This window comes from Myxine glutinosa, chromosome 1 (genome assembly GCF_964187855.1).
Source record: "Myxine glutinosa chromosome 1, kmMyxGlut1.1, whole genome shotgun sequence".
Taxonomy (NCBI): domain Eukaryota; kingdom Metazoa; phylum Chordata; class Myxini; order Myxiniformes; family Myxinidae; genus Myxine; species Myxine glutinosa.
Genome location: NC_136261.1, coordinates 280,738,136 through 280,753,472, shown reverse-complemented (window position 1 = coordinate 280,753,472; position 15,337 = coordinate 280,738,136). Strand labels below are relative to the sequence as shown.

The 15,337-nt window shown below is 42.5% G+C and overlaps 1 protein-coding gene across 1 annotated transcript in view; it reads left to right on the top strand.

The window, feature by feature from the left end:
* The first annotated feature begins 558 nt into the window (after window positions 1-558).
* LOC137438177 (E3 ubiquitin-protein ligase RNF38) overlaps window positions 559-15,337 on the top strand; it is a 43,811-nt gene continuing 29,032 nt past the window's right edge. The window contains 2 exon segments of the mRNA XM_068133192.2: window positions 559-714; window positions 904-1,015. Of these exon segments, the coding sequence (XP_067989293.2) occupies window positions 693-714; window positions 904-1,015 (134 nt within the window). The 5' untranslated portion in view covers window positions 559-692.

Here is a 15,337-nt window from a genome sequence, read left to right as displayed (position 1 = left end):
TGGGAAGAAGAAAGAAGACGATGTTTTCCGTTGGATGGTTTGGTTGCTGTATACCTGTGTGAGATAGAAATGATTTTATTTGGTTTTACTATTCACTCCTCTTGGCTTCCATGTTTGACAGGTTCAACAGCTGAAGTGAGTTTTTCTGCTTATGAAAGCTGAATGCAATATGACATTGTATCCAAGACCAAGATCACCTTGGCTGAATGTCAGAATCCAATTAATCAGGTCACTTGATCAGTAAGTGATGATTCAATGTTAATTCAGCCAACATCAATTGTCTACCTGATTTCAATCCATTAATCCCACCAAAGACAGATAATGAAGGAGGAAGCAGACTTGTGTTCTGAATTTCATATCTGTTTTTATTTTGATTTAGACTGAGTCCACAAAGTTGTTCGGACTTTATGCTGACCTGTCTGTACCATCTGAACAGAGAAGCTATTATTTTGAAATGATACAAAGATGGAGAATCGTTCTTGGTACTGCTCACACATTCCATTGAATTCTGTTAATTTGTCCATTGTGTTTTACTGCCCTTATCTTTCATGTGATTCATTGTACAAACTCCTCCATAAGTTTCTATCCATGTGGACAAAAAAAAAACTTGTCTTGACCGTAATCTCTGCGTTACTGTCGAGTTATCTCAGCGACTGCTACACTTGTAGCCTTGGCCTCTGAGACTCCTAAAAATGAGCATCATGCACAACTATGGTATTTGCACTTGTCATTTCCTTACTGTACCAACTAATGTCTTGCTTCTCTTACAACCCTTTTTCATTCCTTCTTGTTTTATTCTCCTTCACCAATTTGTCCATTGTCTGCATTCATTTCTTAAAGACTTCATATGTCCCTCCTTCCTCCACTGCCACTTCCTCTGCCTGAACTTCCATCACCCCTCAGATTTGGACATGCAGCCTTGGGAGGGGGGGCCTCACAGGAGAGGACTTGGCGTTCGACCCCCTCGCCATTTCCACCCCTCTCGCTGTGGAACCCCACCTCGCTTACGACGAAGGTATGTGTCGTGATATGAAAATCTTGTTCATGGCTTTATATGCTGGGTTTTCATTAGTATCTCCGGCAGTTGTCAACTAGTCTGCCACAAGCAACTTCCCAAGCGTTTATTTTAACAAAATAAAAAAGTATTTAAAAAAAATCTGGAGGTGTTTTGCACTCGATTGAATTCAATCGAGGCAACCAACGAACATCCGCTTTGGCGAAGAAACTGATTGGGCGAATTTACGAAACTCGTTTAAGAATTATACGTGTGTAGAATCGCTAATCGTGCGAGGATCACCCGTTTAAGTGAATCGCCTATCGCCGAAGTGTGTTTATCTAATACAACAACAGGTATTTTAAGGCCATTTTCCCTACTAGAAGCGGGGGTTAGCCTTGCGGGCCCCATGACAATCTTCTCCATTTTGCCCGATTTTCTACATCTCCCCTTGCCCGCATTTCTTCTTCGACCATCTTTAGCCAATTATTTCTCGGTCTTCCCGTCCTCTACTTCCTTCTACATTCATTTCCATCACTCTTCCCAACCAGTCACTTTCATCCTTCCTCAACACATCACCAAACCATCTCAACCTGTTTCTCTTCACAGCATCAATCACAGGCTCTATTCCCATCATCTTTTGCAATTCATCATTTCTCTTCCTCTCTCTTAACGATACTCCGCACATCCACCGAACCATTCGCATTTCCACCCTTTCCTTTGTTGCTGCTCTACGTTCAATGTCTTGCTCCCATAAATCATAACACTTCTCACACATGCAGCATACACCTTTCCCTTCAGCTTCAACGACACTCCCCTCCTCATCAGCACGCCATTCAGTTCCCGAAACTTCTTCCATGCACATCTCACTCCAGCAACCGTTGCCGAATCTGATCCACCTTCTCCATTCAGCATGTCTCCGAGGTAGCAAAATGTTTTCACACCTTCCAGCTTCACGCCGTCTCCAAGATCCAACTCAACATTTCCTCCATCTGCAGATCCCTCTGTGCACACCTTAGACTTGAATGTAGCTGCCACACTGGTTAATGACCCTCTCAAACCACTACATTTTGATGAACCCACTCATCACACATTGTACATTGAATGGAGTTCACTCCGACAACCTTCCTGCACACAGCACACGGTCACTTCCCAGTTCTCTCCACCTCACCACGTGCTTTACCACTTGCCATCGCCTTCGTCTTTCCTATATTCACCTTCAGACCTTTTGTCTCAATACATTCCTTCCTCTTGTTCATCTTCTCTGTCAGTCCAGCCATACTTTCTGCAATCAACACCAGATCATCTGCATACAACAACTCCCACGGTAAACCCTCCTTTACGTTCTGAGCCAGCACCTCCATCACAGCTACAAATAGTAGTGGACTTAGTACCGACCCCTGATGCACTTCCACCTTCACCTCAAACTCACCATTGTTCCCATCATTCGTCCTTACAGCTGTGCGTGCTCTCTCGTACATTGCCATCACTTCTCTGATCAACCATTCCTCCACTCTTAACTTTGTCAATGCCCATGTCACTACTTCGCGTGGAACCCTATCGAATGCTTTCTCCAGATCAACAAATCCAAGAAACAACTTCTTCCTCTTCTCCATGTACTTCTCCTGCAACTGCCTTACAATAAAAAGCGTGTCTGTTGTTCCTCTTCCTGGCATGAATCCAAACTGCATGTCGTTGATCTTCACTTTCTTCCTTATCCTCCTCTCCAACACCCTTTCCAATACCTGCATTCCATGCTCCAATAACTTAATTGCTCGATACGAGCCACAGTCCAGAGGGTCACCTTTCCCCTTGTATAGAGGGACGAGGGTACTCGGTTCGCAATCCACTGGAATGTGGCCTTCTTTCATCACCAGATTACAGATCTCTGTCATTCTCTTCACACCCCAACTTCCTGCTGCCTTCAACATATCTCCCACAACTCCCGTCGGCCCTCCCGCTTTTCTACTCTTCATTGCTTTTATCGCTTCCTCAACTTCCTTCTCAGTTATCTTCTCTGCCGGTCCTAAAAGTGGGTTGCTCTCTATTTTGCCATCCCATTCATTCTCTGCATTCAACAGCATTTCCATATATCTCTTCCATCTTCCTTTAATTCCATCTGGGTCCAAAACGATTTGTCCCACTTCATCCTTCAAGCAACTCACCCCCATCACATCACACCTCTCTTTCGCTATCTGCTTTGCAATCCTGAATACCGCTCTCTGACCCTCTTCTGAATCCAAGCGTTCTCCGAACATTTTCCTGCATGCCTCCTGCGCCTTTGCTACCTCTTTCTTTGCAGCCTTCCTGGCTGCCTTATAACTTTCATGCTCTGCCTTTTCTGCCCCCGTATCCTTCGCCTTCTGCCACTCCTTGAACTTATTCCTCGTCTCGTCAATCCTCTTTCCAACGTCATCATCCCACCACCATGTTTCCAAGTGCCTCGGTGGTCCTTTTGTCAATCCACATACCTCACCAACGGCTCCAAACAGACTATCTTTCATTGACATCCAACCACTATCGAGCTCAACCACATCATCCTCTGCCATACTCAGCCTCTCTCTTAATGCCTCCCTCACTGTCACCTCTTTCAACCTCCACACCTTCATTCTCGGTTGGTAGGAGGTGAAGGGAACAAAGGATGAAAAGAGCAGAAGGTGCAAGACCAGAAAGGAGGCAAGAAAAGGCGAGCCCACTACTGACTTATCTGTGATGGGAAAAATGATAGGTCTATAGTCTTCGCTTCATCGTGGGATATTCCAAATTCCAATGATCATGAAGGCCTTGGTTTTGACGGCATCAAGCTGAGCAACATGTGAGGCTGGGCTTCCAGCCCAGAGGGGAGAGCAATACTCCATCAAGCTGCGGATAAAGGCCTTGTTTGAATAGGGGTTCAGGTGTGCTAAGGAAGGACTTTGTATGATGGAGGATGCCCAGTTGGCGACTGGCTTTGGAGGCTAATTTTGAAATGTTGTTTGCCCAAGAAAGATCATGGGTGATAGTGAGGCCTAGGAGTTTGAATGGTGAACTTCCTTAAGAGGATTGTTAAGAAAGTAGATAGGAGGGTTTGCCAGATGGTCCTTTCACAGAGAGACAGAACGAGACAGAGAGAGACACACACACAGAGAGACACACACACAGACAGAGAGAGAGAGAGAGAGACAAAGAGAGAAAGTCTGCTGCCTGCCTATCTGAGGGATAAGGGATGTCACAACAGAGGGTGCAGTCACAGCAAAGAGATAAAGAGGATTTTCCAGAGAGTCTGAGAGATTGTTGATGAGTCTGTTCTATCTGATGATCTATCTGATGATCTATTTGATCTATCTGATGAGATAGATGATGTTCCAGAGAGTCTGAGAGAGAACAATTGGACTAGGCCCTGAACAATGAAACTGTGATCATGGATTATATAACCTTGCTGATAATTGCAAGTAACCGTATAGGTCGTTTGGTAAGGGGATCAGTTTTTTGCACCCTTTTATGTAATGCAGTGATGTTGGCTGATTTACAAGCAGATGGAAGATAACCAAGTGCAAATTATAGGGTGAAAAGAGCAGGAAAGAGAATGTGCAAGAGCAGCAGAGCACGTTTTTAGGACATGTGAGCTGATGCCGTCTGGTCCAGTTGCAGAATCAGAGTTGAGGGTTGCTCGAAACTTCTCCGCCTTCTCAGGTGCAAAAGACAGACTCCAGAAGCAGTTGGGTACGACGGAGTTGGTTGGGTGCAGAGAGTGAGGGGTTGGAGACAAGATTATTAAGCAAACACAAAACAAACACAGAAGGCATTAGGCCTTCTCACGAGTAGTGTCGGCTGTGGTGCCCTTTAAAGAGGGGGAAGGAATGGAGGGGAGCGTACTCAAAAGGAGTCGAAAGGACATATTCCAAAAAGTGAAACTGCCGGCACATTTTCAAACATTTTTAAATGAAACTTTGTATGTGCATTCAACATTGGAGGATGCATGGAATATGTGACGTATTTCCTGGACCCAACAACAACAACAACAACCATGTGTGCTCTAAAAGGAATAATGTCCCTTTGAGTCACAGGTGGTTATTGTTATATTTTTCAACCTAAATACAGTGAAATAACTCTGTTATATTGCCTTTATGCACCCCATTTCATGGAGAGAGATGCCGGAAGCCAGTCTCCTCACTATATTATATTGTTCTCACAACCAAACACACTGAATGGAGCCTTGCTTCTGTAAGTGGGGAGGGGAGTGGGAACCAAAAAAAAGTGAGGGTAATGCAGATTGGAGACATACTTCATTGTGGAGCGTGGACTTTAAAATGAAAGCAGCTCAAATGTGTCCCGATGAGGTCTTTGCCATTCATCGATCAGTGATAATTGGGACATTGTGAGGAAAATTGTAACTTTTAAAATTCAAAGTAATGTAATTTTTTTTAGCAAAGTTAAACATGTTAACAGTGATGGTAAAAATGTTTAGCAAAGTTGAATATATCGATAATAATACGATGAGATTATTAATCTTCTTCATTAATTTGCAGCATAATATTCATTCATTCATTAATTTGCAGCATAGGGTTACGGCAGTAATTTGTAATTTGTTCATTGTACTGGTGATGGCTCGCCTACTCTTCGCAATAGAACACCGTGGGATCTTTAACGGCCACCAACGAATGCTGGCAGATGGGGTGGCTGTTTGGCGGCCATCCGAGGGCCAGCACACACACTGATGAATCGTCCTGCCTGTGAAACACCAGGATGACAGTTTATAGCTGGTTTGGGATTTGAACCCAGGCTAGACAGCTTAAAGGCCAGTGTGTGTACCTCTAGGCCACACTGTCAGCCCCAGATGATTAATTGTGATGGATTTGTATCACTAGTAGAAGTAACACCCACTCCCTCCAAGAGCGAAACATGCTGTCAGTAAATCACTTGTAGGATGCCATGTTTCCAGGTGAAATTTCCAAGTACTAAAGCATAGGAGGGGGAATCAGAAGTCCAAGATGTTTTTTTTTTTCATCAGCTAGGACATACGTATATACAGTGCCCTCCATAAGTGTTGGAACAGTGAAGTCAAATTTGTTATTATTGCTATGTGTTCAAGAAATTTGGATTTGAGATCAAATGGTGAATATGAGGCAAGAGTACAGAAAGTCAACTTTTATTTCTTCATATTTCTATACATACTGTATACTTTCTACGTATGTTTAACCATTGTAGAACACTAGGGCTTTGCAAATTCCGTCCCCTCCAGTTCCCCAATTTTAGGTAAGCAGTGTGTGTGTGTGTGTGTGTGTGTGTGTGTGTGTGTGTGTGTGTGTGTGTGTGTGTGTGTGTGTGTGTGTGTGTGTGTGGTGTGTGGTGTGTGGTGTGTGGTGTGTGTGTGACCTTTATCCACATCCCATTCATTTAATGTATGAGTTTATTGATTGATTTTACTGGGGTGTGGTGTGGGTGGAAAGAGAAGAATCGGGGAGGAGAACATGAGGCAGGGACAGGGATATCACCTGCGTGCTTCTTTTTATTTGTTTTGTTTTTAGAGAGGAGGGCGATTGCTGGATGGGGGATGAAGTGGAGGTTTATTCACATATTGTGGAGACCCTCTCACAGACCACACATTCACTACACATGTAAACAATCATATTGTACAACAAAACAATCAAACAAAACAATCATATTGTAAACAATCAGATTAAGATCTCTGATAACGAATAGCCGAAACGAGCTTTAACTCCGAGGCGTATGCCCGAACTTGGCGGGATTATTTCTGGCGCGCGTGGTGAAGGGATCGAAGCCTTACCTGAGATGGACGGCCGACACCGGGTTGTATTCCTCAACCCACAAAGAAACGAGACAAGACCAAAAGGATAAAATGCAACAATAAACGATTTAATGAAGATAAATGCAAACAAGTAAAGATACATTCAAAGTACACCACCCCATGCCAAATAATTAAATATCCTACAGCGCGGCATTGCCGGGGCGCCTCTGGCGCCCGGCAATACCGCAGTGCAGCTCATAGAGAGTGCGTTGGGAGGGAGAGGTGTACAATAATTGATTGATTAATTTCATAATTAAAATCAATAAAAGGTTATCATAAAATATTTTCTTAATCAATTGGCTAATAGCATAACTAAACCACTAGTGCTTCATCCGAAGATGTATCTTTTAGAAATGTAATTAAATAAGTCATTAATAAAAAAATTAAATAATTAATTGATTAATCATTAAATAATTAATCGATTAAATGATTAATCAATAAATCAAAAATATACTTTATAGCCACATCACCTGGTCACTGTCATCATTCATGTCAAATATTAGCTTCCCAGCTCAAAAGGTGCCTGAGATATTGCCCAGATGAGAAAGAAAATAAATAAATGATTAATAATGAAAATAAATAAATATTAATCATAAAAAAATTAAATAGTTAATCAATTGGCTAATATAATACATAAACCACCACCATTTCATCTGAAATTGTAACTTAAAAAAAAAAATTAAGTCATTCATCGAATAATTAAATAATTAAGCGATTAATTAATTAATCAATAAATCAAAAATACCCTTTACAGCCAAATCACTTGGCCATTGTCATGTCCAAATATCAGCTTCCTAGCTCAAAAAGTGCCCGAGATATTGCCCAGATGAACAATAAAATAAATAAATAATTAATAATGAAAATAAATAAATAATAATCATAGAAAATAATAATAATTAATCAATTCGCTAATATAACACATAAACCACCACCATTTAATCAGAATCTGTAACTTTAAAAAAATAATTTTTTAGTCATTAATCGAATAATTAAATAATTAATCGATTAATTAAGTAATTGATTAATCAATAAATTAAAAATAGCCTTTGCAGCCAAATCACTTGTCATTGGCATGTCCAAATATCAGCTTCCTAACTCAAAAGGTGCCTGAGATAATGGCCAGAAGAGAAAGGAAATGTATAAGTACTTAATTAATCGCTAATAATTAAATAACTCATCAATTAATTGATTAATCAAAAAACAAAAAATATCGTTTTTGACAAATAACTGCTCACCATTGTGCCGAAATTTCGGCTTCCTAGCTCAAAGGATGGCTGAGATATTGCCCAGACAAACAAACAAACAAACAAACAAACAAACAAGTACAGATACATTCAAAGTACACCGCCCCCATGCCAAATAATTAAATATCCTCCGGCGCCTGGCAATACCGCCGTGTAGCTCATAGAAACTGTATTTGGAGGGAGAGGTGCACAGTATTTGATTGATTAATTGCATAATTAAAATCAATAAAAGATTATCATAAAATATTTTCTTACTCAATTAGCTAATAGCATAACTAAACCACTCGTGCTTCATCTGAAGCTGTAACTTATTGAAATTTAATTAAACTAGGGCATGCCCGTACGTGGGTGCAATGCCCGTACGTGGGTACGTGGGTGCGAGTACGGTGACAATCCCCCCCCCCCCCCTCTATTTACATGAAATGGTTTGGTCCATGAAATGTTTTGGTCCATTCGCAACGCCAAAGCGAACGGCGAACGGCTTGCGAGTACAGTGACAATCCCCCCCCTCTATTTACATGAAATGGTTTGGTCCATTCGCAACGACCACAGAACCCCCCCCCTCTATTTACATGAAATGGTTTGGTCCATTCGCAACGCCAAAGCGAACGGCGAACGGCTAAATCGCCATAGCTCGGTAACTACTTGTCCGATTAATATGAAACCTTGAAAAGGCACATCCTCGGGTCCCCAGCAATATACCTGGCAAGTTTAAAGTATATCGGACCGGTAGTTGTCGAGAAACAGCGGTCACAGACAAACATACATACATACATACATACAAACATACAAACATACAAACATACACACAGAGATTACTGGAATTATAGATAGACTAGGGCATGCCCGTACTATATATATGCCCGTACTATATATCTATCTAAAATTATATCCCCCCCCTCTATTTACATGAAATGGTTTGGTCCATTCGCAACGCCAAAGCGAACGGCGAACGGCTTGCGAGTACAGTGACAATCCCCCCCCTCTATTTACATGAAATGGTTTCGTCCATTCGCAACGACCACAGAACCCCCCCCCCCCCTCTATTTACATGGAATGGTTTGGTCCATTCGCAGCGCCGGCACACGCGATCGTTCGCTGCTCTCTGATTGGTTGAATCGTTTTTTGGACATAGCTCGGTAAGTAATTGTCCGATTAATATGAAACCTTGAAAAGGCACATCCTCGGGTCCCCAGCAATATACCTGGCAAGTTAAAAGTATATCGGACCCGTGGTTGTCGAGAAACAGCGGTCACAGACAAACAAACGTACAGACAGACAGAGATTACTGGAATTATAGATAGATAAGGCATTAATCAAAAAAAATAATTAATTGATTAATCAATAAATAATTAATTGCTTTATCAATAAATCAAAAATATCCCTTATAGCCACATCAATTGGTCACTGTCATGTCCAAATATTAGCCTCTTAGCTCAAAAGGTGCCTGAGATATTGCCCAGATGAGAAAGAAAAGAAAAAAGTGATTAATAATGAAAATAAATAAATAATAATCATAAAATAATGAAATAATTTATCAATTGGCGAATAGAATACCTAAACCACCATTTCATCCGAATCTGTAACTTTAAAAAAAGTAATTAATGAAGTCATTAATTGAATAATTAAATAATTAATCTATTATTTGATTAATCAATAAATCAAAAATAGCCACGAACGTGAAGGGATTTTGTGTGGCCGGTCTCCCGCTCTTGTCGCCTTCTGACCGACGCGCCAAGAGCTCACTCAGCAAACCGCTGCCTTATTTCTCCTCCTCACGATCGCAAAAGTTCCACCAAAGCTCCGGAACGTCTCCGCAGGTGCACACGAGGCCAAAAAAACCGACCGTTTGCTCGCGTGACCGAGGCACGATAATTATTAGTAAGGGCGAGACGTCTTCCTCTTCCTCCTCCCTCCACTATCCAAAGCTTCACGAACGGACACGGCCCGAGACGCAGCCGTTTGCCAGTGTGACCAAGACAAAAAGAGAAAGATAGATGCGATCGCCCACAACCAATTTCAGGACAAGAGAGACCAAGATGGTGAGACGGCTTCTTTCTTTACTCTCTTAACTCTGGAATATTCCACCGCTGACGTCACACTCTGTCCAATCACCAAGCTCCGTTCATCACTCCATGGCTTCTTAACCACTCACGAAGCTCAGGGCGTGGTTTCTCCATTATGAGTCATCAAGTCGGAGTCTAATCTCCCTTCGGGAATGTTTGGATGACGTCGGCGGTCGTGGGGCGGAATTTACTTGCCCGATCGTAATGTCCGGTTATACTTTCAGCATGACGGTGCGAATGCCGTTGTTGTAACAATGGGGCCGATTGCTTGGCTGGCCGAGTTTTGATGAAATGAAACAGAAGGGAAAAATCACAGGGGCAATTACACACTGGGGATTATCCTTATACAGACTTGGCATTTAATATGGAATATTTTTTTTGTGGGGGTGAACTTACTTTTCAAGATGACTTAGAACCAAAAGTTCATTGGAATTATGTTGAAATTATTCTAGATTTTGTTAATGTGACCTTCAAAAGAAACAAAAACCACATTTGACATTTCGAAGCAAATAAATTGATCCTTGAAAGTGATGTAAACTGATATCGAAGTCAATTCACGGACAATACTGTGTTAAACTTCTGTACGTTTTCCAGAAGTATCTCTTTATTTTGCACATTAGCCAAATTTTTTTTCAACAAAAACAAAAGCTAAATTATGACTGGCATTACGGACAGTAAAATTACAGTTCAGTACTCCGTGTAACCCCCACGAGCATTCAGGAGGGCACGTACACGTCGAGGCATGCTGTTCACGAGATTTGCCAAGGTTTGGACAGGAATCGCTTGCCATGCAGTGACAATAGCCTGCTGCAATTCATGCACAGAGGTAGGCTGCTGGTCCAAGTTGTCGATTTGACGCGTTAATTCTGCCCACAAGTTCTCTGTGGGATTCATATCCGGTGACATGGCAGGCCACTCCATATGCTCTACACCACGGTCAGCAAGAAAGTGTTGGATCATGTGAGCACGATGAGGCCGTGCATTGTCATCTGGGAAGACAAAGTTTCCTCGAAAGGCTGCACGAGCAAATGGAAGCAATGTTTCTTCCAGAATGACCCTGTACTTGAACTGGTTCAGGTTTCCATTCAGAACAACCAGGTCAGTTTTGCCCCCTGCATGAAAAGCAGCCCAAACGGTCACCCCACCACCTCCAGCTTGGACTCTTGGCACGATACAATCTTTGTTGTGGGCTTCATGCACTTGTCTGTGCACTCGGATGCGGCCATCTTGACGATAGACCAGAAATCTAGACTCGTCACTGAAGGTCACGTGATTCCAGTGTCCTGGCTGCCATTGACGGTGCTCTCTGGCCCACTGCAATCGGCGCTGGCTGTGTTGTCTGGTCAGGCGTGGCTTTCTCAGGGGACACCTGGCACGATAGCCTGCTTGAACCAGTCGTTGGTTGACTAGCCTTCTGGATACAGGCACATTTGTCAGTTGCTGCCACTCAGCCCTAAGCCGATTAGCTGACTTGGTACGGCCATTGCAGGCTAACCGGTGCAGCTGGCGATCATCCCTCCTTGTGGTTCTGCGGGGACGTCCTGGCCTCGGTATTGGAGTAGGGACACCCCTCTGAGCATTTTGTTTCAGGATCTTTGACACCTGACCTTGAGTGATGCCATACTGCCGAGCAATAGCACGGTTTTCATGCTGTAATGTCGTAAAGCCACCACTCCATGACAAACAGCATTGTCGAGTTGACGGACCATCTCCAGAGGAAGCGGCAATGACTTTTGGAGACGTGCAGCAGTTGTTTTCCACTAATACAGAACGCAACAACCCTTGTATACCCGACTGTGAAGCCAATAGTCAAATGCACCTGTCCGTACATTTTGCCACGCCCCCTGTGATATAATCCTGTTGTTGACTTCTTGCTGCGACAGACAATCAGTGACATGGTTCTTTTAACAAATAAATCACCAAAGTGTAAAAGAAACTCACCAGATTGATATACTGAGTTAAGAAAGTAAACCCGTCAAGAAAAAAAAATATTCCATATTAAATGCCAAGTCTGTATATGAAATGAATGAATGATCGTTTTAAGGCCATTTTCCCCGCTAGAGCGGGGGTTAGCCTTGCGGGCCCCATGACAATCATGGTTCCCTGTTTGAGGCAATGTTTTTATGGCCGGATGCCCTTCCAGACGCCAACCCTTGGTCGCCTCTTACGATGCGCAGGGACACGGTGTACCTATTCTAAACCGGGGTACACACCGGGATCATTCACCGGGATCACCGGGGTACACACCGGGACCTTATGCCCGACCTAATTAGCATAGCTCCACCACTCATATGGAGACACATATAGGATCTTATTCTATACTGATTCCCTACTTAGTTACATCGAGGTGGGCTACTTCTTTCGTCCATGCTAATTTACACAATCCTGACTTCACTAAGGTATTTCATTACCTACCCCCACAAATGTAACAATATATTCAAACCTTGCCTATATACCATTCCTGCCTTGGCTACATACAAATCCATATAACCCTCCATCCCTCATGCTTCTAGGTACCTATAATAGTATAATCTATCTATAATTCCAGTAATCTCTGTGTGTATGTTTGTATGTTTGTATGTTTGTATGTCTGTATGTCTGTGACCGCTGTTTCTCGACAACCACGGGTCCGATATACTTTAAACTTGCCAGGTATATTGCTGGGGACCCGAGGATGTGCCTTTTCAAGGTTTCATATTAATCGGAGAAGTAGTTACCGAGCTATGTCCAAAAAACGATTCAACCAATCAGAGAGCAGCGAGCTATCACGTGTGCCGAACGTGGCGAACAGACTCTGCCTCGGACGGCACATTTGAGAGCGTATTCATTTATTTCACGTTGGAAAACTATGTTGCCGTTAAACTATGTTTTAAAACTAATTAAAACTAATTTGCGATTCATCGTAACTGCGATTTGCGACCTTCCGGACAGTGAAGACTGCACTTCCGGCAGCCAGTCACAGAACGCGTTGTTGCGGTTGTGAGAGCGAGCCGAGCCGAGCGCGTGCGCCATTACGGTTCGTAATTCGATTTCTTCCGGAGAAAATAATAATTTCTCGATTTCTTATGCGCATTATTTCTCCCAATTCAGTCAGAGCGAAGGGCGGAAGCGAAGAGCGTTGTTTTTTTTGTGTACGGGCGTACGGGCGGGGTAGAGCGTACGGGTAGCGTTTTTTTTTTTTTTTGGCAAGGAACGGGCACCCACGTACGGGCATGCCCTAGTATATCTAATTCCAATTTAAACCTGTCCACTGGTCCTGCTACTACTGCCTTTCTGGGGAGACCATTCCATGCATTTAATCCTTTCTTCTTCTCTCCCTGTCAAGGCTGGAGTGCCCATTTCAGTGTTCTAGGCCCCATCCTATTCATAATCTTCATCAATGATCTCCCTGACTCTCTGGAAAATCCTCTTTATGTCTTTGCTGATGACTCCACGCTCTGCCTTTTGTCGGACATCCCTCATCCTTCTGACAGGCAGTCTGCAGCCTCTCCCTCTCTTCAGACCTTCACAAAATCACAACCTAGTCAAACACTTGGAATATGTCTTTTAACCATAAGAAATCCCACTTTCTCTCTCCAAAAGGACCGTACTGCAAACCCTCCCATTTACTTTCTCAACAACCCTCTTGAAGAAGTTAATTCACTCAAAGTCTTGGGTAAGCCACATTTTAAAGTTGGCCTCCAAAGGCAGACGCCGCCACCGACTTTTCTCTGTTGTGCAAAGTCCTTGACTATGTAAAATATACAAATATATATATATATATATATATATATATATATATATATATATATATATATATATATATATATATATATATATATATATATATATATATATATATATATATAGATATATAGAGATATATATATAGATATATATAGATATATAGAGATATATATATATATAGATAGATATATATATATAGATATATAGATATATATATAGATATATAGATATATAGATATATATATAGATATATATATATAGATATATATATATATAGATATATATATAGATATATATATATATATAGATATATATATATATATATATAGATATATATATATATATATATATATATATAGATATATATATATATATAGATATATATATAGATATATATATAGATATATACATAGATATATATATAGATATATATATATATTGTTACGGTCCGCGGTTAAGGATGTAATGTTTGCCGAGCGGAGGCACCGCGACCTAACAGTTTCCCCGATTCACCCGATTCACTCAAACGTTGGCCGTATCGCGCCACAGCTATTCAATTTGGAAACCTCTGAAGTGACCGAATGTAAAGAGGAAGAAGAAGAAGACGTATGGAGGAATAACAGGTTTTATTAATTATTTACACAAGCCAAGGCAAAGAGAGCAGTTGGTTATATACAGAAAATGGAAGGAGCAGACACACAGTGAAATCATTAGCTTACCTATACAAGCTTAATTAATAAACCCCAGGACAACGTGAAAGACAGACGGACGATCACACTTACATGGGGAAATGCAGGCAGGAAGGAATGGCTTGGAGATGGGTGGCTTTTAGAGGCAAGGAAGGTTCAGCGGGTACTGGGCACGGTCGGGCCAGAAGGCACCGCCGTCAAGAAGCCGAGCTTTGGTCCCAAAGTGCGCGGGCGAAGTTCCTTTCTCCGTACTGCTGCCTCGTGCGCTCCTTGCATTGCCCCGGTCCGCTTTTCCTGCTGCGCGGCACGCCTCACGGCGGCTCGGTCACACCTGCTCGTCTCCAGCACATCTCCTGGACCCATCTCCGTAAAAGCTCATCTTTTTTGGGGAGCGTCCCGCGGCGGGTTATATAGGCCCCGCCCTTCACCCTTGGCGAACCTCCCCCAAGCGTTCTCGCTCCGCCCTCTCATGCCAAACCCCTCGTTCTGGGTTGGATGAGCGGGGCCGACTTACTCCTCCCCTCTATGACGAGGTGGAGACCCGCCTTTCTTCTTCGTCGTTACCTCGTGCGTAATGGAGTCAAATGCTGCAAAGTGGACGGCAGATGAAAATGCAGCAAAGTGCCTAAAGTGTCAATTGCAACAAAGTGGCAAACCTGGCACTTGGAAGCTGCCATGGGGCGTCGGAGGGCCTACTCTTATTTAATTCGGTGCAATGAAGAGTCAAACTAGTGGGAAACACATCCTTAGCCGACAGAGAATAAGGGACTAACTATTTAAAAGGATATATGGTGTCCTGTGTGTAGGTTTATGAAATTAACTAAGAGGAC